Source organism: Syngnathus floridae, chromosome 5 (genome assembly GCF_059516105.1).
Source record: "Syngnathus floridae isolate MCC-2025c chromosome 5, RoL_Sflo_1.0, whole genome shotgun sequence".
NCBI classification, from domain to species: Eukaryota; Metazoa; Chordata; class Actinopteri; order Syngnathiformes; family Syngnathidae; genus Syngnathus; species Syngnathus floridae.
In genome coordinates, this window is record NC_142417.1 from 13,471,545 (window position 1) to 13,494,659 (window position 23,115).

Genomic DNA, 23,115 nt, shown 5'->3' on the forward strand with positions numbered 1-23,115 from the left:
ATCGTTTATGATAGTTCCTTAATGGATTCATTTTTCTATTATAATCTGTACATGGCACTTCGTATCAGCTGTGGTTGTTTTTGAAGTGTTCGATAAATGAAGTTGTGTTTCTATTTTTTTTTTTTACCTGTTACTTGTCAGTTTGTTTAGCTGATTGAGTTTGAGATGCATTGTTCTCATAATATGATGTCAGGTTTGGTCATTGTAAACCTTGTGGCTTTGTTTCTGTATAAGCCTTTCAGCCCTCTAAACTCACTGAATTTATTTAGTTAACATGTTCAGTTGATTGTCCGCCAGCATTGGGCGTCAGCATTTAACACCGTCAAACCCAAAGATCGAAACTTTCAAACAGCTGAAAATTTTGTATGTCTTTATTTACATCCAGAAAATATCTTCGTCTTTCCATGACAAAATACTGGACAGTGACACCAGAATTGATTCTCTGTTAAGGATAGGTGTTGATTACTATTGCTCAGTCTCATATTTAATTGACATTTTTAAAATCGTATTTAATTAAATTATACTCAGTATACTCCCTCAGTTATAAATTCAATTTTCATTCTGTTGAATATTTTTGTGCCACACCACACCAAACAGTAGACCGCACACATGCAGATATGAGAGCGATGGCATGTCTTGCTCAACGCGAGCTCATGCTAGCATTCAACGAGGCTGTACTGTTGACCTTAAAAAGACAACTTTTGTGCGCCAGGATTATGACTCAAGACCAGTAGGGAGCCTGAACCGCTGCATCAATTCAGACGGAGGCGTGAGCCAGAACGTAGGGCTGACTGAAAGTGCAAGTTTTCGAATGCGGCGGGTGATGCCCTATGAGAGGCGGAGGCAAATGTGTTGGTGGGTGGCAGTCATGGAGGCTAATGACATGATGACACCGATGATGCAACTACACTACGTCATCAACATGTGCTTCCAACCTCGCTTGCCCACTGCCTTTCCTCTCGCTCATTGGCCCTCCCTGCTCATGTGACTTATGCTCCGCTTCTGTCCTTCCCTTGGAAAGCTCAGGCTGCATCGTTTCGCTTTGGGGATGACGCTCATCTGCTCTATGTGTATATATAAAAATACGTCTGGCGGGAGAGAGGCAGACAATGTGCAATCGTCGGGACCGGAGAAAGCTGCACTAAGCTCGAACGAGAAAAGGCTCGGGGAACTAAGCGGAGAGCGTGGCAGACCGAGAAAGCCTGTAGAAAATGACGGGGAAGCGGGGAAGCTATAAGAGACAGACAAAGACCAAAGTAGGAGAGGAAGTCACTTCTGTCAAAGAATGGCAAAGTCTGCAAATGGTGAATAATGTCAGAGAATTAGACTACGCAGCAGGAGGAGGAGGTAGCCATGTTTTTTCTTCTTCACCTGGCTGCGGATGTGTGCCGAAACCTGGCGATTATTGAGAAGAGGAGCGACTCTGCGAGGCCAGTCAGCCAGCAAGTAACGACAACGATGGTAGAACGATGATGAGGAGCCAACGACAGGCGGTGCGGTGCGATCTTGGCCCGGTGGACAAGATGGCGAGGCTCGTCCGTTTACAAATGCAATTGGTTTGTCACGAGAATAACAAAATGACTCATCCTCGGTCTTCGACCACCGTTCACCACATAGCAAGAGGAACTTCTCCATAGAATTCCCACTTTCTTCTGACGCAGTATCTCTCTGCCCTTATCCCTCTCTTGATATCCTGCTCCTCATCCTCGCTGATCTCAAAGTGTCATCCAATATTCCCTGTCCTTCTTTCCGTCATGTAGTTTTATCCCAAATTGGTGTCTTTCAACCGATCTCCGTTGCAGAACAAAAAGATCATATCAAAACACCCTCTTTTCCAGTTTCTTCTTTCATTCTTCGCGGAAGGGTTAGCAAGTCAACAACCTCGCTCCCACTTGTGCGGCTTCACTCCAAGATCGACTGCAGGTTTCACGCGAGGAAGTTGCTGGGATGGAGGAACCGTTTTTTGTCGCTTCGTCCCTCTCCATGGGCTGCGCTGAAAGAGGATATAATCGGAAGGAAAACAACCACAATTGCATTTTTTGCTTTCTCCTGCAGCTTCCGCTGATGGATGAATGCGTGTGTCCAAGACGCAACGACCGAAATCATACGAAACCAGTCCTACGCTGGGTCGAAATGAACAAGCCAAAAAGCTTAGGTAAAATGTGAGAAGCGAGAGTGCGTTGGGTGGAGCTGAAGGCAGTTGGTGCTGCTGTTTCCTTGTGACTATAGCCTTTAGCGCTTTCTGTTTCTGTTCACTGCACGCTCCTCCATTCCATCGTACGTGCCCACAGTGGCTCCGATAATGGCCCCTTGCTCTGCACACACTGGAGAGAGAGAGAGAGAGAGAGAAGGGGGGGGGGAGAACGAGATGATGTAAAGGCTGCATGAGCGGAAGGGGAGTAGAGTGAGGGAGAAAGAGAGGAGAGCTGGGGGGGAGGGTGTTGACTGAGAAGCCGACTGCATGTGCAGCCGAGGGAAAGAAAGAAAGAGGATATTGAAAAAGGGAAGGGAGGAGCAGACAGATAATGAGAAAAGAAAAAGGAGAGAACGGAAAGTGGCAGCCATAAGGGGAAGCGAAGAGAATGACGAAGGCGTGCGCCGTGTTAGGGGGAGGTGTGTTATTTATGTGTGGCTGGCCGTGTGCAAATGCACGCATGTGGATTTTGCTGCTCTTTCGGTCTGGCTGGATGGAATAAGGAGGAATTACAACACCTTCAGATTGCTAGTGTTCTGACACTTCAACGTCGCTCATGCCCCTCTCTGCCGGTTCATCTGCTTTCTGCAATCCGACCGGTATCTCTGTCTGGACGTCTTGCACCACGTAAGTTGTCCTTGTCATATTGTCACGATTTCTGCTTCCTGCTCCTTCTCAATAGCATGGCAGCCGAGGTGGGGGGGGGGGAGATGAGGGAGGATGGCAAGTGTTGTGAATCAGGGATTTAGGTTCAGCTGTCTCCTCAGTGGCTGAAGCCCCTTAGCAACACCATTCTTTATATGCTTTGTCTCCTCCCTCTTTCATTTTCATTGTCAGTGTCTATTGAGCTGACGAGTTGCGTTGGATTTAAAGGGCTCCTGAGGTATTTTCTCCCCCTCTCAATGCACTTTTGGATGTTTACTAATAGGTGTATTTGTGTGATAGGGATGGTTTGGCCTTAGTGTAAATATGACATCAAATCCCTCGTTGTCTGTACAGTTAGAGGCTCCGATAGTGTCACTGAATTTTCTGCGGCGACAGTCAGTCATGTTGAATAAAAGCTGAACTGTCACAGTGTATTGAAACATAGTTGGTAGATGTTGCTGTAAAAAAAAATTAACCATCTTTGGGTCCATCTTAACATGCGTTTCACCACGTTGCTTTTACATGTAGATTAAACTACTAGAAAAAGAGGAAAGGAGAGTATGCGATAGTGGGATGTTGCAGTCAGTCTGTTTCAACACACTGCAGTTCTCATAACAGCCGCACACGGCCCCCACCCCCTTCCTCTTTCCCGTCTGATGCTGCTGATAGTGCAGACATGGGGCCTCTCACGTACTGCTTGCCGGCTGTTCGCTGCCGCCACCACAACCCCCCTTTTCTAACCCTAAACCACCTCTTAGGCCGAGCATCACCACCCCCTGGGATCCAAAAGATCCACTTGTCTGGTAATTAAACACTTTGAAGGTTCATGGTGATATTAGAACGACGAGGGAAGCTGGACATTGGCTGACATATGCCTAGCTTGAACAAGAAGGAATTTGTTTGTCGTCAGGGTGTACATTTATTGTAATCACACGTCTTTATTGGGAATAATTAATTAATTTCATTCACAGAGCGAACATTGACTAATATACTGATTGTAATTATGACCAGCAAATGACATCATACCATCAAAATCTTAAAAGGTTTAACTCGAGTATTGCAAGGAAACTAAATAGGCTGTGTGAGAGAGGCAGGCCTTTTTCAACATTATTAAAATGTTTCAATAAAGTATCTCCCACTGCTCTTCATCATATGTGTATGAATATGCAATTGTGTGTAAGAATGTTTGTAAAAATACATGTTATTTAACCATTTCTTAAAAGTTGTACTATGAACATATTTTGTCCATAAATTAAATGTAAAAAAAAACATAATAAAAACTTAATATTCAGATAATTACCATCTTGAGAGACAGGGCTTAGTTATAGAGCCTGAAATACTTATGGTATAAAGTGAATTTCTAAAAGTGTAAAATAAATAATGGTAGTAGTTCTGAATGGGTTATTTACATGTCAAGGGTGAATGTTTCCTGTTAAAATGGTCAGAAAGTATATTTTTCCCTCTGCTTCTTTTTATACACACTTTGAATTTTCATGCAAATATATTTTTTTCTCAAGAAATGGATTTAGCAAATAAAAACACAGTGATCGCAAATCTCAATTGAATAAAAAAAGATAAGGAATCATTTTGAGGCCTATTATTGTGTAAATCTCAAAACTTTTGTTTTCCAAAATAAAATGTTGTGATCCAAAATAGTGCAAATAAATGCAAATAACGTTGTTAATTTAATATTTAATCAACATTTGACCTTATTAGCTCATCATGGCTGATGACTGCTTACTTTCCGTTTTTGCTATGTAGCTGTTATTATCGCTGCATATTTTCAATTGTAATATTAATTTACTCCTCATAGATAGTTGTGTGCAGCCCGAATGCAGTTCGAGCCAGACTTCAGTGAAAAGTATACTGTACACTTCGGGACTTATTCTGCCCTCATTTCGGGACTCTGCATTTCACATTAGTTCAGCGATTGGCATTAGCCTCACCATCCTCTCTATTCTCTCTTCTTGCTCGGTGTGTTGTATGCTCAGCTACTTCTTGTCCACATTCGAGTCATCTGAGGTCACAATTTTTATTTGAAAAGATGTTCAACCCTTGTTGTAACCAGTGCATCAATTTGTAATGTATCCATGTTTGTATTGTATTGTATAATGTATATCCCTGGAATGCACAGAAAACTAAATTATAGAACCTTTCGGCAGAAGTTGAGCCGCGTATTTTTGGTTTTCAACCTAAATAGTTTTGTCACTGAAAGAGCTCGGCAGAAATAGGATTCTGTGATAACACAAGTATGCGCCGATACCCTGCTGAACTGAGAGCAGGCGGTGCCATCAGAGCCAAAACAAAAAGCGGCCATGAAAGTGTGCACATCACTTGCAAGGAACCATAGATTTTACACTAAGGGATCTATTTTCATAGAAAGGCGTGTACCGGGGGCAAGTCTACGTTTTGGTGTTTGGGAATTTGACTGCCTGCGCTGCGCTTCGCTAGGCGTTCCTGCGCACCAAGGCCGTTTACTATTACATGTCCTCGTCACACCTGAGAATTTGGTGACAGAACGGTGAAAGGGGAAACCAGGTCTAAGTTGTGGTGCAGGTGGTGTAACGCACACAGTTTTGGTGGATTTGATCCAGGTGCAGGCACACAGATTCATGGCTGATAGGTATGTGCATGGATATCATTGAATTTCATTCATAAATATGACATCAGCACGCATCAAAACTTGTGAAACATTGAATTCATTGAATGCATTAGTTCAATACAGTTAATTGACTTCAACCAAAGTCCTTAGATGCAATACCAGCCTGCCTTTGTTAGCCTGCCACTATATGGACTCTGTTAATGATTTCTGTTTGCTCTTGAATGATCTATGTTGGTCATGCCTTCTTTGACTCTAATCCTATTTCATGAGTAGACTGTGAGTTGACTTGTTCATGTGTAGTATTTTGCTGGTCAATTGGAGTTACAAATGTATGCATTGACACTCAATTTTAATAGTAAGTTAGCGAGTAATTAATAATTGATAATGGTCTGATTTGGGCATTTAATATCCAAGGCCAGGTTGATGTTAGTGTAATTTATGATGTGGCAAAAGTTTGGTTTCATTAGTTATTCTCTTTTTAGACAATGAAAGGTCACAGTAGTTTCACTGGCTATCAGCAATACTGATTCCAGTTTTCTATTTAATGCATATTTCGTCACAATATACATCTGTAACAGCAGAGTTCACTTGTTATTTTCCCACCAAACTGAGACATCTGAGGTTGAATGTTTGGGCAAATTTGTTTGTCACATTAATTAAAAATTTGTTTGACTCTTGAAAACCTGTAGAGAAATGGACGATTCCTGTTCTGTATTCACTCCTCTGTGTGTGTACTATGTACTATGGGTTAATCTCTAACAGGCTGTTTTATATAGTTTAACAATTCTGCTATGGATTGTCATTGTAGCTGACCTGATGTGTCCTTTGTCTTTCTAAAGCAGTACTCCCATATTTTATATTTTATTTAATCTAACTTTTCAGCACTGGGTGGGGCTTGTGTGTATTTGTAAAAGGTGGTAAAGAAGCATGGAATGCATAAATGTGGCTTTTTCATGTATATAGTAGCCACAAGTCACTCTCTTAAAAACTAATCACTACTCTTTTTATTTCTGGTTTTCTTTCAGACTGTACACAAAGTCACTTCATTGGATGGCCCCAGAGGTGGAGACCAGATGGAAATTGGGTCACATGACCGCCTCCAGGAAGGCGTGCTGAGCCTGGAACTGTCCAATGGGGTGAATTGCTACCCTAACGACGAGGCATCTAAGAAAACTGAGCAGAAGAGGGAAGCAGATGTACCACAAAAGCAGTCCTGGGTACCAACACTTGGCAAAGTTGAACAGCAACCATCATTGAAACATAACAGCAGTTATGCAAACCCAAGTAAACCTGTCCACCATGTGGACATGGAAGATGCTCACAATCTGGTCACTTTTTCTGCCATTGCCGGTAATTTACCTCCTTCCTCCACCTCTTCCTGCATCCAAATGCAACCTGACATGATGCAGCTGTATGAGAAATTTACCCGGGAAATGGGTGCCGGCGGGGCTCGGGTTGGAAACTCTGCAGAGGCGATTAATAGAGGCCACCTACCTGCAGAAGACATGAAAACGTTGCAGAAGGCACTGAACCATGCAAAACATGGTCACAAGCCTCCTAACTGCGACTGTGATGGGCCTGATTGTCCAGACTACCTTGAGTGGCTGGAGAAGAAGATTAAGTTGGCAACCAGTGAGAATCAAGACACCAGCAAGAGAACTGATTTGCCACATTTACATTCGAACATTCAGCAATCCCATCTGCAGAATCAGCCCTTTCTCCAGGCAAATGGTGGCCACCGCCACGTGACGACTCCATACCCCCAGCAACAACAACAAACACAAGGTCCTCATGCTGGCCAAGCACCCTGCTCAAAACTTCCTCCAATTCCCTGCTCTCCCCAGGTGCTCTCTATAGCCAAGGAAAGGAATGTCAGTCTTCAAACAGCTATTGCCATAGAAGCCCTTACACAGTTATCCGGAACCGGGACTCATGGTGCTGGTGCTCCAGATCAAGCCCTCTTTAATAACAACCTCTATCATCACCAACATACCCCAAACCTCACATCTCCACCTCCAAATTGCACTAACTTGATTCCATCCTCTGCAGTTACCTGTCCATCATCACGCTCTCAGTCCGTCCCTCCAGGATTACACACTGACCAGCAGGCAGCAGTGTCCTGTGAGCACCACAGGCCCCAATCCCAGGGTCAGCCCTCCCATGCTTCTACCTCTCCCTTTCCAGGCCAGGGAAATCCTCAGAGTTTTGGCCGGAGTCCCGAGCAGTGGGTACAGGGCACACACGGAGGTTCCGAAGAGCGCCTGTCCCGCTATGTTGGTACAACTTATTCTAGATCAGACCCGATGTCAGAGCTCAAACAGCTTCTGGGTGACAGCAGTCAAAAGTTCGGAAATACATCTTTCAAGCTCTCATCCACACAGCATCTTACGGAGAATGGAATCATGCAGGCACAGGGCAAGCCATCTTTGCCCAGGATCAAGCGAGAGTCAGACTTTGGTGATCATTCTCCATCCATGGGACATTACAACATGGACAATGGTCAGTTGCAGGTTGGCCAATACCCTGGTGCTCCCATGTCTCCTGGTCAAGCAGCCATTAGACACTCAACTCAGGCAGCTCTGCAACAGCACCTTCACTACAAGAGGAACCTCTTCTCTAGTCATTCCCCTGGCTTTGGCGCATCGGGCCCTGCGCCTTTCCAAAGCGTAAAAAAATGGTGGCCGCAGATGGAAGCCAATGGTTTCAGTCATATGAGCATAAAACAGGAGTCCAAGCAACCCAAGAGGAAAAAAATCAGCCAAGGATCTCCTGTCATCAAAAGTACGAGTGGGACGCTCTCAGGCTCTCTTCTTCCTAAATCCAAACAGATTATAATCAAGAAGACCAAGCAAAAAGCCTCTGTGCCAACGTTCCTGCCTAAGAGTCAGATAACTGTGGATAAAACGGCAGTCCTTATGATGGGCCGAGCCAACACCCTGAATGACCTGCAACCACATTCACTGCCCCTTTTACCCTCTCATAGTAACTCCACTCAGGCGGCTGCTGCAGGCCTCCCTGCACCAGCCCAATCTCAGGTATCAAATGCTAACCTCTCAATGGCTCCCTCTTCCACAAATTCTGCATTGTCAGTGAGCAATTCCACCCAAATGGGCTCTTTGCCCCCACAAATGGCCCATGGAGCCCATGCCAAGTCAAGGGAAGTGGATAGTTTAGTCCATACCAATGCTAACATTGCCTCAGCTCTGACCTCCACATCCATACCAAACACAACACAATTACCGGGTCTCATAAACGTAGACCCTAAGTATGAAGAACTGATATTGCAGTTTGAAGCAGAATTTGGAGATTCAGCTGCAGACACACCTTCTGGCAAAGCCAAGTCTGAAGCAGTTACAGCTTCGCAGATCATGAATCAGTCCCAGACCAGTACGCAGGATCTCACATCATCTATCACCCATAATCAGCCATCCTTCAATAGCGCCGCACCTCGTGTGAACAATAAAGAGATGGATGGCAACAAAGATGAGTTTGGAACCCCAGCTGAACTTACCCCAAATGAAGCATCTATAGTGACTCCAGTGAAGGAGCAGCAGGAGCCCCTATCCAGCATCCCTCAAAATTCGCACACCCCACTTGATAAGCATCCTCAACATGGTCAGACACAGGAAACGTTCAACGTACCATGTTCCCCCATGCCTAAACGAATGAAAATCGAAGCCACGGGTGATGTGGCTGTTCTCTCCACCACTTGCTACTCTGAGGAAGACACGCCCACTAAGGATGGTCTGTCCTTCTCTCCATCTTTGAAAGGGTTCTTAGAGTCCCCCCTAAAATATTTAGACACACCCACCAAGAGCTTATTGGATACACCTTCTAAAGATCTGCAGGCGGATTTACCCCCTTGCACCTGTGTGGGTGAGTCAATGTGTGTCAATATTTGTATACATTTTGTGGGATATACAGTCAATTATGCACACTAGTGCAAAAAATAAAGTCACTCCACTGAGAATTTTACTATGAATCTCAGCTTAATCCCTCACATTAGCATACAGGAGGTCGATTGTCCTGTTGTTTCTCGTTGGACAGTCAACAGCCTGATGAAAAACAGGCAAAGTAGCGTCCAAGTTTGCATGGTTAAAGTCCCCAGAGATTATCATAAATGCATCAGGGTGCTGTGTCTGAAGCCTGGCTGTGGCATTGTGTATAGTCTCACAGGCAATCGGAGGATTGTAAACACAGGCGGTGATCACGTGACTGAAATTCCTCTGCGGATAATACAGCCGCAAGCTCACAGCTAACAGCTCGAGGTCCCGACAGCACAACAATCATTACTGAGATATGTCCAGGGTTACACCAGTGCTGGTTCATAAACATGATCAGGCCTCCACTTTTCCGCTTCCCACTAGCTTTTGCTTCTCTATTGGCTCTCACCATAGTGAATCCCAGCAGGTCCACGTTAGCATCCGGTACGAGGTGGTTCAGCCATGCCTCCGTAAAGGATGCTTTCCCTATAAATCCGCTGGTTGTTCAGTGCAGTCAGCTCGTCAATCTAGACAGCGACTTCACATTTCCCACGACTATGGAAGGAATCAATGGTCTATAGCACCTCCCATTCACCACTAGCCTAGCTTTAACCTTAGCACCGGCCTTGTAGCCCCTGTACTTCCTCAACTCCCCTAGCATGGTGTGTCGTACGCCGGATTGTCCCATCGTTCTCGACACCGTCAGTAATTCTCTCGTATAGATAGGTGAGGAGTGGTGCATGTTCGATGAGATAAATGTTTCCAGTAAGTTAGAGAAAGCGGAATAAATTAAAAGGTAAAAGAGCTTGGAGGTTATAAAGAGCAAAAACAAAGAAACCAGAAAGCTTATATATATAGTTTATAGATAATGCTTTGCAATTTTACCATGTTGCTGACGGTATAAATGTGGTACAGAATGAAATGTTGATTGTACTTGTGCAGTTGAAAGATATTTGAAGTATTATACGGTTGCCCTTACTGGTGTAGTTATGATTTCTGATTTATGAGTTTCTTTGTTTCTTAGAACAAACTCTGGTGAAAGATGAAGGGCCCGACTACAATCACTTGGGATCTGGACCCACTGTGGCTTCCATACGAGACCTGATGGAGACACGGTTCGTCTTCTCTTTATCTTCCTCCCACATGCTCTTAGTCTCCTCTCCCTCACATACTCCTCCTCCTCCTGCGCCTCATCACATTTTTGTCCTGAGGGAAACCATGACCCAGAATTCAACAGGGGGAACAGGAATTATCATCATCGTCACCATCTTCAACATCATAACACAGGCTAAGAGAAGTGGCAGCAAATACTAGCTAAGAATGGCAGAAATAATGGAGAAAGAAGGAGAGATATCAAAGGCCAGAGAGAGGGAAAGCAAATGAAGAACATGAGGGAAGTAATTGAAAATGTTTGTCGACTTAGAACAGGGGCAGATACTTATTTTTTTACTCTGGCCCTGAATATTTAGCATACAACTGCTTCATGAAAATAAACGACCACATTGTGTTTCTGTTTGGCAGCATCCTAATACTTTGTTTTTTAAGTTACATTTGGTTGTCTTTTGAATAACAGACGTTTGATGCGCTGATCTTTATGGAAAGGCTCTTTGAGAATAATGCTTGCCTGGAGAGATCTGATGTGGGGGATGTTTACCTCCAAAGACCTTATTGTTGTTTGAGAAATGACGTCACTCCGTCAGACCCCATAGTTCTTGGACGACCTTTGACCAAATCCTGACCCACGCAGGACCCCTGTGGTGATAAAGGTTGCAGCCCATTTAAAAAAACTCTGCCACCTTAGGGTGATTCCAATTCAGTGGAACTCCAATGTGCTCGCTGTCACACCAAATCTAGTCAGGTTGAAGTTTTCACAATGGAAAAGTATCAAGTTGTCAGAAGCTTTGATGTAAACTATAATCTGAAAAGTTTTAATGACCTGTGCAACCCCTTATCCCAGACTCTGTCCACAAACCCCCTGTAGCTACAAATTTGCCTTCAGTAATACGAAAGCAATTTCATTTAAGTAACTTTAACATTCTATTTTTAGCAGAAAAGACTCATGGATTATGTTCAATTTGATCACCCGCTATGACATAAGGCATTGAGCACAATTAATAATAGCCAATTGTGTACGTTCTATAGAAATATTGTTTTGTTCAGTTTTTATTTCTCTTTATTTATGTGAGTGTAGTAGGTCATTTAAACTTGATCAGTGTCTTTGTTGGGTCAGAATCTTTTTAACAGACACTAATTGTGACGCCCCAGGCGCCTTTGAGTGAAATATCAGTGGGTCTCAGGAGCATTGCTAGGCATAAAGCTCTACTGTGGCACAGGCCCCCTACTACAGTGTTCCGCGACGGTACCAGCCTTTCAACCACTTTGTACTGGCCCATAGAGATGTATCAAAAAATACGTTCTGTAGCGCAGCGTATGTGCCTCAATCATATGTTATCACCATGGCAGGAATGCAACGGATGGTTGCCAGTTGGACAATGAATCGCTCCGTTGCAGAAAAAAGGTTTAGAACCACTACCCTTCCAATAACACACACACACACACTGCGACACTATTACGAAATCTATGACTTGAAATATTAATTCATGGACTAATACATGTTATTTGATATTTCAACTATGAACACAATAACAAACAACAGCTGCATGACAAAGGCTGACAGGTTTGACAAATACACCAATTTGCTGATACACCTAAACCTGGATTTTACACGCTTCGATTCAACGTGACTTTCTGCCTAACACGGTTTGGTCATGGACCCCAATTTTTTTTTTTTTAATCGTAAATCCATTTTTAAGGAGTATTTCAAATAAAGTCAAGTTTATTTATATAGCCCTTAATCACAGACAAGTCTCAAGATGGATGATAAAAGGACCATCCGAATCTTAATGACTTACTCCTTAACGCTTGTGATTTCCATAACCAATTTAAAGGCATTTGATTATAAGAAGGCTGGCTGTTTGATCTTTATGCCTGCTTTATTGCAGTGTTACAGATAGCTAGGATTGTTTTTGAAAGGGGGAAGTTCATCCTATTCCACACAATGACTCACAAGTCAAAGAACGTGGCCGGACACAGTAGAAGAATAAGTATTAATTCTCTCTTCCATCCAATTCACATAGCATCAAAATGACGTACGCAATCCGCCTGACATTGTTTTCAGCGTATTCCTTCACATTTAATAAAATGTCAGCAGACTTCGATATGTGTTGAGAATTCACAATGACAGTCGACTAATCTTGGCAACCCTACCTGGTACCACGTGAATCGAGAATGACTATGATTAAAAATGACAACAAAGAGTATATACGTATCAAGCCACCATCTCACCTAGCTTGTAATCATTCAGTTTGTGATTGGTTCATTTTGGTTGTTGTCAAACTGGAGTCTGCGGAAGTCGGTTAAAAGTCTTGACATTGCTGCCAAACCGGTTGCTGTCTCCAGCATGCCTCTTTCATATCCATTACTCATCATTATCTGCCGTGTCTGAATGTGGGTGGAAAGATTATTTTGAAACTTTCCAAACAAAATGAGACTTTGCTACTTTAAAATACTACTATTTCATCAGATGTTCAATAAAAGACCAGATACTGTAAAAAAGGCGCTTGGCTACGATTGACCCAATCTAAAAAGTTAGAGCAACACCCGAATGATACACTTCAATGAAAAAAGTCTTGTAAACATCCTAGCATGATTTCCTGAATCACCAGGCCAAGTGTCATTTCACTTTTTAAAACTTTTTAAAAATATTTTTCACAGATGAATGCTTGTGACAGTGAAAGAGTTGAATTTTTGTGAATGTTGTTACTTACTCTTGATGTTTAGATTGCTCTGACATTGTTCCATTGTGTTCTACTTGGTAAGAAGTATATGACCAGATTTTATGAGTGTGCATTCACGAAACCCTCTTTTTGTTGTCTCGCTTTCGGGTTCACCCATAATTCATTTTGTTTCGATCACAGTGTTGTGAACCCAATAAATTGTTAATAACTGCTGCATGTTTGCTGGGAAAGGAAAAAGTAATTCTGAATTTATACCGTTTTAAAATGTATGTATCCGTTTATTTCAACTATAAACTATTATTTTATATTGAACTAAGTTGTTGACTGATGTCAGAAAAGCTATTTCAAAACCCATTTACACGTCCTCTGGAGAGCTTGCTGTTGTATTGGTCATTTGAGCAGACGAGTTGCCCTGTTACAACACTCACATTTTCTCATGTAAATGCGTCGGGATGCCTTTGTAGATGCGCTGGTTGATTTTCTGCCCCATGCTGAAGGGGAAAAGTTGTAGTTTGGGTTCGGGTTGGAATGACTATTACTCCCACTTTGTATACTACACAGTTCAATATCAGTTTAACTGTCCAAGCCATCTGCGAGTCAGAGAAGACAGTCTTTCAAAAATAGTGTTTTGAAGTAGATTCATAATAGAAATGTATGTTACTCTTGTCTTTCACAGGTATGGTGAAAAAGGAGAGGCCGTCCGGATAGAGAAAGTGGTGTACACCGGTAGAGAGGGGAAAAGCTCAAGAGGTTGCCCAATTGCCAAATGGGTAAGTCGCTTCACAACCTGTTGGACGCATTGTGATGAGGTGTTTCCAAACTACTTTCCCTCATGATATTGTTTTGAATTGAAAAATGGAGCAGCCTGGGTTGTATTAACAGTATGTACAGAGCTTAATTTGAGTTTTTATAAATGATCAACTTTGAATGTCATCAGGTGATTCGTCGTGGGAGTGAGAAAGAAAAGCTGCTGTGTCTGGTGCGCCATCGTGCGGGCCACTATTGTGCAAATGCAGTCATCATCATCCTCATCATGGCCTGGGAAGGTGTCCCACGGTCTATGGCTGACACATTGTACCGCGAGATCAGCGACACGCTCACCAAATTTGGAAACCCCACCAGTAGACGCTGCGGCCTCAATGATGAGTAAGTAGATGGGGCGGATCGATTTGACAAAGGTACAATTAGTTTGCAGTGCAGAAAGCCATGTTGGTTTATGCGCCGTCGTCCGAAATTTTTAAGTGTAACTTGGAGACAATTTGTACATGCAACATGCAGCACTGTTCAAGAGGCTTTGGCTTGCACTAACTGTCTTGTTTTAGTGGCCTTTTATAGCCATTTTGACACATAACAAAACTATAAATAGCTGAGGTGGGGCTTAATTTATTGCTGTCTGTTTTAAATTGTCCGTTTGATTGTAATTTGTTGTAATGCGTGGATGCCACTGGCTTCCTTGGCTAAAATGTATGAAAAACTTAAGTTGACTAAGACTTGCAATAAGTTGTTTCACTTATGTTGAAAATCTGCATTTTCAACAGAGTGTATCATGTGTTTTGCTTTTGAAAGATAGGTATTTCTTGTGTGAAAACTGGCAACCCGCCATCATATTATAATGCAAAGTGTAGAGGCTTCGTCATGAAGCATTATTAGTACAAGATGTATTCTGGAGGGAGCACCCAATATATTTTTGATCCAATTGAGAAAAAGAGAATGTCCATCTTTAAGGTTTGCAATGCAAAGAAAGGAACACAAAATATACAATATGTACTGTGACTTCAACTCGTACTGCAAAACAATCAAAGTTAGGCAAGCTACATATGTCAGCTTTGCAACATTAGATTTTATGTCTGTTATGTTTAATGAATTGGGAAAACAAACAAAAAACAACAACAACAATGCAGATTATGGGTCCACTTTACATACACAGTAACCGGTTCAGTTTTTCTTTTTAAATGTAAATGCATTCGAACCAAATCTACAAAAAAGCCATTTTTTCCAAGATTCAGTCAGGCACAACATCCTGCTTCAATTTTACACTATTATTAGAAGCATACTCAGCTCATCCATAACAGTCTGGTATGAAAATTTGGACTCCCATTCACGCAAAAAACTACAACGTGTAAAAGACAAATCATCTAAAATCACTGGTCACACCCTCCCTTCCAATTGACACACTGTACAAATTCCACCAACTTGTGTGTTCATTAATAAATTAATCTGAATCTGAACTTTAAAATTCTCAGTTGTTGGATGTGTCAAGAGATATTTTTTTGGGGAAAAAAACAAATTATCATTCCAATATACAATATGTTATGACTGAGCAAGATTGTACCATATGACTGAACTCAAGTGATGACCTTAAAAGGTAGTCTGGACTCAAAAATATCATTGTAGCATTCCTCAGTTCACAAAAAGGGCCCATTTTGGGGGGGTTATTTGTCAAAGATTTTACAAAAAGTAAGTGTACTAAAAACAAAACACAATAATACTAGTGATACGGGAATACCGCTTCATGTTCATTCTCTGTCAACTATCTTCATCTTAGTATATAGAAATATGTTGACATGACGTGACATGAAGATGCGTTAACTGTCTCCCCCTGCAGTCGTACCTGTGCATGCCAAGGCAAGGATCCTGACACCTGCGGTGCTTCCTTTTCCTTCGGCTGCTCTTGGAGCATGTACTTCAATGGCTGTAAATACGCCCGAAGCAAAGTACCGCGCAAGTTCCGGCTACAAGGAGACCACCCTGAAGAGGTACATGAACATCTTATGTCTGACTTGAAAGACTTGTCAGTGTGTAATGCACACCTGCTGTTTCCGTGTCTTCGTGTTTTCTTATCAGGAGAACAAACTCAGGGATCAATTCCAGAATCTGGCCACTGAGGTGGCTCCATTGTACAAGAGGCTGGCTCCTCAAGCCTACAGCAACCAGGTTGGTTGACATATCAATATGCGTTGGAATACTAAGATGACAAACAGGAATAGTATGTCACGACCTTACCTGTTGCATTCCTTAAATGTTAACTGTTAAGACAATTTGGAAAGAAATCTTGTACACGTCTGCTCTAGTCAAAAAGAAGCCATAAAAATGGAACTGACTGATTCATAAAGCCTTTTAGGACCAGTTACTGTCAACAATAACATGAGTTTGAAATGTATTCATCTTTTACAAAGCTAATAGTGTTCACTTTTTGACACTCAAAAGGCAAAATGCAATGCATTTCTACTCCCACCTCCACCTAACACAAGCCGGCTGACAATAAATATGTTGAAATGCTTCATCAGACTCTCTTCATCTTGATGGATTTCTAACAACAAATACAACAATAAGTAATCTCTGCTCTCTCTGCCAGTGTCAATCAGAGGCGAAGGCTTCAGACTGCAGGCTTGGCTTGAAGGCAGGCAGGCCATTTGCTGGAGTCACTGCTTGCCTGGACTTCTGTGCCCATGCCCATAAGGACCAGCACAACCTATACAATGGTTGCACAGTGGTATGATTTTTAATATTGTGGGACGGGTTCGTGAACCAACATTACAGGTGCTATCTAGCATGGCAACTTTCTTTCTTAACTGGCTTCTAGGTGTGCACTTTGACCAAGGAGGACAACCGCATGGTGGGGGAGATCCCTCCAGATGAACAGCTCCATGTCTTGCCTCTCTACAAAATCTCCACCACTGATGAATTTGGCAGCGAGGAGGGCCAGGAACTCAAGATGAAGACGGGAGCCATTCAGGTGCTTCAGGCTTTCCGCCGAGAAGTACGCAAGTTGCCCGAACCAGCCAAGTCGTGCCGTCAGCGCCGCCTAGATGCCAAGAAAGCTGCATCAGAAAAGAAGAAGAGTAAACTGCAGCAGAAGGCAGCAGAAACCCCAGAGAAGACAGTGGCTAAAAGTGAAGTATTGTTCAGTGAGTCTCCTCAACACCCAGGAAATAAAGGTTGGTCTTGTCCACTTCACTTGAATGAATCAAATTGCGATTAATGCAGTTGTTTCGGGTTCATTTTTTGCAACAGGTTCAAATATGCTTCTCTCTCTTTTTTTTGTTCACTTCCAGCAATTATAAAACAGGAGGTTTTGCCCAACATTAAAAAGGAGCCTTTAAATGGATCAATGGATGGACACGCTTTGCAAGCAGCAGATGCAATCAAGACCATGTGCCCACATCCTGCCTACTATGCAAGGGGAGGCCTCCCCACAACTGGCCAGCCCTCAGCAGGAGACCCAGTGAATGGCTATAACCACAATCTGCCAGCATCACACTACGGCTTCTATAACTACCCCTCCAATGCACTTTTTGGACCCAAGATGAGAACCTATGAGGGTCGAAATGGTTCTTTGTCCAACGCAGGGAGGATGACTTTCCAGGGAGACAAAAAGCCTGATAGTCGCAGCCTTCAAGCGAGACTGGCCCATTCTTATCCTGGCCATTTAGAGCAACCCGACCAAGTTAATAGCCAGTCTTCAGTCTCCAACCAGTCACGTCCTTCTTCTGTCTCCTCCGAGGCCTCCAACAGAGGCACTCCAGTCATCAAGCAGGAGCCAATGGATATGCCAGTCTGTGAGGACACAGCTTCACCCTGTGACACCCCCCAACCTTCGACTACCTGGCCAGGCAACAGGTTTGATGGGAATGTTCCTCCCATGAACTGGGATCATCACAATACAAAACAACGGCCAGAAAATTCCTTTGCTCATGAAGAGAAGCCGATGATCCACCAGCAGCAAGCGTCTCCTTACCCCCAACCGTGGACAGCCTTCCCTGGTTCCAGTTCCCGCACTGCTGCTTCACCAGTTTCTCATGTACCTCCCTCCTCCTCCCCTCATTTAGGCGTCCTGGGTAACATACACCAGGGATCTCCGCGTCCAACCACCCCACGCCTGAGCACCCCTCACCCAGGGACACCACAGCCAGGTCTCCCTCACCCGTTCTTACTTCCACATATTGGCAATTCTCAATCCCCCTCGCATACACCGCAGCCTGCCACTCCCAGGCAGTGGGCCAGCCCTGCCCCAAGTCCCGAGCCAACCTCTTGGGCTATGGGACATGGAACATACAGCCCTGGTTTGAAGCACAGCAATCCTGCCGGCGCCTACCCAGACAAGATGTGGTCCAAAACCGGTGAAAGTCGCTGTTCCACCCCCCTCGGGGTTCAAGAGAAAGCCTGGAAATCTTGTGGAGGCTCAGTGGCAGGCAGTACACCATCCCCCACCCCTGAGGGGCGCCTCTTCCCCGATGCATTGCAACAGTCCGATCAGGCTTGCTGGGACCACAGTCGAGCCGAGAGTGATGGCCAGAGCTTCAAGGGCCGTGAGAAAGAAGACAACGAGGTGTGGTCTGACAGTGAGCACAATTTCCTCGATCCCAACATCGGAGGCGTCGCCGTGGCACCGGCCCACGGGTCCATACTTATCGAATGCGCTCGTCGGGAACTACATGCTACCACTCCTCTCAAAAAGCCAGATCGCTCCCACCCCTCTCGCATCTCTCTGGTTTTCTATCAGCACAAAAACCTCCAGCAGCCCATGCACGGCCTGGCACTGTGGGAGGCCAAAATGAAGATGTTGGCAGAGGAGGCGCGCCAGAGGCAGCAGGAAGCAGCTCGGCTGGGCCTCTCCCAGGAGGAAGTTAAGGCGCTCAGCAAGAAACGCAAATGGGGGTCCATGGCGGCAGGGGCCACGGTAGGTGTTGGACAATCGAAAGACAAGAGGGAGGGGCCAGTAACACGGCTAGCTCCCACTCTCCACACCACCTCATTGGTTGACGTGTCTCCCTATGCCTTCACACAGCCCACTGGGCCATACAGCCACTTTGTGTGACGTCAGCCACCAACGAAACGGAACGATAGCAGTGGTGGTACCAGGTAGCGGGATGAGCAAGATGAATGTCTCTCGCATGTCACACAGTCTGCCATCTCTCCATCTTCTCCCTCTGCAGTCCACACTCACAAGTGGGGACACGTTTATTGTTGTTTTTTACCTCATGTCAGGCAGCGTGTGGCCTTTCAACACGCGCTACCTGTGGTGCTCTTCCTCTCCCTTCCCTGGAGAGGAACTCCATTGTTTTTTCTTGTTTATAGAATTTTAATGATTCTAGATATTGCTATTATTATCTATATTATTATGGTTGCAATTGTTACTGTTAATGTTGTTATTACAGGTATTATGATGAAGAATTGTTCTTTTTTCATCATGGTTGTTTTCAATAATGTTATTATTAATGACGTGATTGTTTTTTGTTCAGTCTATTTTGATGCCAGTCTGAATATGTCAGACTTTTTTTTTGGTCCATGTTTGGAAAACCTTTTCTCTCTTTGTCAATCTTCCAGCTGTGTTGAAAGGAGGAGCCGTTATCGGCCTGACAAGAGATTATCGCTCGCTGGTACGAGTTAGAGGAGAGGTTTGCTAAAATTTTCATGAAAAATTTGGTTTCACATCAACCATGTAAAAATTGTGACAAAAAAGTGTTTAAGACTGGCACTGACACTTCACAGGAATGCCCTTTATGGTTTTATTTACACTGTTGACAGAATTCTGCCAGCATGACAAAAACAAACATTTTCTTAATTTTCATTTAAACTGAGGGGGGGTGGTTGGAATTAGAATTTTTTTTTTTTTTGTCCTGGTTCTCTGGTTTCCTCCTCCATCCCAGAAAACATCCCTCTCACGTTGGGTTGTTTGAACACATTGGAAACGAGAGTAGGTGCATCTTAATTTTTAGGACGAGCTTCTCTTGTTATTCCTTAACGTGCTCCTCCTCTTCCTATTCTACACCCCAGCAGCTTTAGACCGGTGCTCAACTTCCAGCTCTGATGGACTTTCATTCCACTCCTTTTTGTGGTACTCGATGCTGTACTTCGGTGCTCTAACAGAAATTGAGGTCATGTAGTATGTGAGGGAAAATATTCTCATCTACTACAACAACGAGTGTGCTTTTTTGTGCTTACCTTATTTGCTCAGTCCACTTGATCCCAGGTCTGTAATTATTACATGGTCAACTTCCCCAGCAAAGAGTGAACACTTTGAGGTGTAAACTCTAGAGGGCAGACTTGACTGCTTTTTCAAAGCCACATGTTCAGAGACTTGCTAGCACTTGGACTGAGTTCCATTCAGAAGCCGGTATAGCCTTCCCTTGCTGCATGAACCTTCCACGGCCAGGCCGGTGGAGGGTTCCCTGACCTCTGACAGGTTCACAAAAGGCCGTGATGATCTTTGTCCTATTAAAGCTCAAATGTGAAACGATTCTGGAGAAAACTTGGGTTCCAACATAAGGAGTGATAAGAGTACTTTTGGGTGCTCCATACATACACTTTGGTGCTCACCTACAACACTTGATTTACTGTGAAGGCCCGACCTCTTGTCTGCATGGTGCTGTCATCTTCTAGCAGAATACGACGGGTCTTTCTGCAGGCTCCTCGATCTCATTAGTTGTTGGTTTCCGGCGGCGGGGCGTCTGGGAGTTGGTACCTCATGCATCGAGTCTATCAACTCTCACTTTGCATGTGTGTTTGTGTAAAAGAGCCAAAGAGTGAGACACATGGATGGCGTCTCTTAAATTGCGTAGTTCATCCCCATTAACCATGCTTTCAAATGTGGACATGAGGTTTTGTCACAAAAAAGTCAAATGACTTCATGCAGGCTGGCTCCCGGTCGCTGTGCCGTCTTTGGGGTCACGACACTTTCCATCTGCTCTCTACCTCGTGCTGTAGAGACACTGGTCACAATCACAACTTGCTACTGAGGGCAGAGAATCATGCATGTACGCTTTGTGTGTTCAAGATCCCCACAATCACTTTACCCTTTTTTTTTTGTTTACTTTTATTTATTAATGGTGATAATAATGATTGTCTTTTTTTTTCAAGTTTATATAGCTAATACAAATTGTACATAGAGAAGAACAGATTTATAAAAGCACTTTTAAACTTGATTTTAATGACAAAAGAAAGACGATTATTGACAACTTGAAGGGTAGGTTTTGTTTTGTTTTTTATTTTCTGAAGAGAAATACAAATGTAAATAGTAAAATATTTAGGTAAAACTATTTAATGGGTGAGGATAGTGTTTGGATCCTGAAAGTGTAGGGGGGTATTTTGACAACAGTACACTTGTTCCCTGTGTTTTGTGTGTACATGTATGCCTAGTAACTCTTTGTTCTACTCTCACAAGTACTGTAACTGTATCCTAAGTCAGCCTGTAACCGGTTAAAGAATTGTTACTTGCGCAGTTAAAATGTCCAATTTAGATTGCAAAACTGGAGAGTCGTACGCTTTTAAATGTAAACCCCAAACCTGCACAAGTGTCTCAAGTCACTTTGCTTGCCATGAAAATTCAAAAATGTTTTCCCCCCAATAGTAACAAAACTCCCCTACTGTTAAAGCTGACTTGTATGCAAGCATTCTGTTATTATTATTGTCACTAAAGAATCCAAACTAAAGTTTAAACTAGAAAATGGGACCACGCCTTGATTAACGAGTTTTGGAGTTCCTGATAGGTCAGGTGTGTTTCCCGAAATGTCACTGGGGCTGTTTTGTTTTTGTGTTTTTACTACCAGGTTTTGTCTTAACATTAAAGCGCGATTATAAATGACTGGTGGAGGGATTGCAAGTGTTTTCAACCTATAAGCAAATAACCATATCCAGAAGAGGGGCTTTAGGAAACACGCTGGTGTCTGCAGATGCAATTTGAACCATAGGTTGTGGGGTGTGTTCACTGCTTTTTTAATCCAATCTGTTATTACCTAATATAGAGTAGTTCTCAAATATGCTGTCTGCCTTTGTGATAAACTTTGTTTTCTATTAATAATTCCCTGTTCAGTATACACCTTGTCAGTGATTTAGTTTACTTTTTTTTTTTTTTTTTTACGGAATCACCAATGTTGTTTTTCAACCACTATTAATAGCCCTCATCACATACTTGCATACAATGAACATTTTGAAATACATTAGAATTTTGGTTAGGCTCTGAGAGTCGGTGCTACAACACACAATTGATAATTCACTGTGCAAGCTATTACTTAGTTCGCTCAAACTATTCTCACCCCCTGAAAATGTCAAGAATAATGGTTGAAGGGTTTTCGGAATCTCAAACTTGAATGGTGCTGAGGATTTGAAATGCTGCACAACCTTTTGTACCCTCAATTCTGATTAGGACAAGTGATATAGGAAATGATAGGCAGTGTTTTATAGTAGCGGGGCACTCTACTTGTATTATTCATTTCATACAGTACTGTACTTGAACTCCTTTATTCTTAGACAATAATTCAGCTTGTATTATGTGGAAAATCTTATTTGGATTTTATGTTTGGTACATCACATGAAAATGACCCCTTTTAGGATGTTATTGTGAATGTTCCTGTGAAGAGTGCTGAGATGTTTGAACAAAAGGAATAGAAACTGTGTACTGCCTCCTCTATCTACTTAATTAAACTTGTTTGTGTATTTCGTCTTTTGTGGACACACGCACATAGTTAGACGTTTGCATCACACTGTGCATGGCCTACTTTTACAAGTCCATTAAACACCTAATTTAATGAAACTCAAAAATAGTGAAAAGCATCAGAGAACAGTAATACAAATTTCAAAAAAAATCTACGCGCATAACTGGCAGCTACATTCCTTTTTCAAGTTTTTTGATTGTTCTTGTTTTATTTTCCATCTTAAGGATGCAGTATGTAAAAAGTGGTTTTGTTCTCTCTTTGTAGCTGTGTATGGTGTATTATGTGAATAAATAGTGTATTTGGTAAAGTACCACAATATTGTTTTATGTTGCGCTATAAATAAAAAAAAAAAATTGAAGTGAGACCTTTTGTCCAGCATCTTTATTCCCTGTTTAAAGCTTGATTTGAGTCAGTTGATGATTACAATTTTATTATATTTGTCTGACCTCGTTGATTAATA

The 23,115-nt window shown here is 42.9% G+C and overlaps 1 protein-coding gene and 1 long non-coding RNA gene across 7 annotated transcripts in view; one reads left to right on the plus strand and one right to left on the minus strand.

The window, feature by feature from the left end:
* The window catches only part of tet3 (tet methylcytosine dioxygenase 3), a 41,157-nt gene extending 18,144 nt beyond the window's left edge, over positions 1-23,013 (plus strand). For 4 of the 6 annotated variants that reach the window (XM_088375816.1, XM_088375821.1, XM_088375822.1 and 1 more), the window contains 9 exons: positions 6,467-9,317; positions 10,449-10,539; positions 13,898-13,991; positions 14,159-14,367; positions 15,827-15,977; positions 16,066-16,155; positions 16,577-16,714; positions 16,805-17,159; positions 17,277-23,013. In XM_088375816.1, the coding sequence (XP_088231942.1) occupies positions 6,467-9,317; positions 10,449-10,539; positions 13,898-13,991; positions 14,159-14,367; positions 15,827-15,977; positions 16,066-16,155; positions 16,577-16,714; positions 16,805-17,159; positions 17,277-19,039 (5,742 nt within the window). In that variant the 3' untranslated portion in view covers positions 19,040-23,013. Of the gene's footprint in view, positions 1-2,413; positions 2,822-6,466; positions 9,318-10,448; positions 10,540-13,897; positions 13,992-14,158; positions 14,368-15,826; positions 15,978-16,065; positions 16,156-16,576; positions 16,715-16,804; positions 17,160-17,276 lie in introns of those variants that run through there. The other 2 variants (XM_088375818.1, XM_088375820.1) reach the window with 2 other exon arrangements.
* LOC148398262 (uncharacterized) lies at positions 10,376-12,840 on the minus strand. Its single transcript, XR_015858561.1, has 3 exons — positions 12,770-12,840; positions 11,079-11,176; positions 10,376-10,630 (listed from the first exon to the last, which is right to left on the minus strand). It is a non-coding gene; the product is annotated as an uncharacterized LOC148398262 (long non-coding RNA).
* Positions 23,014-23,115: the final 102 nt, after the last annotated feature.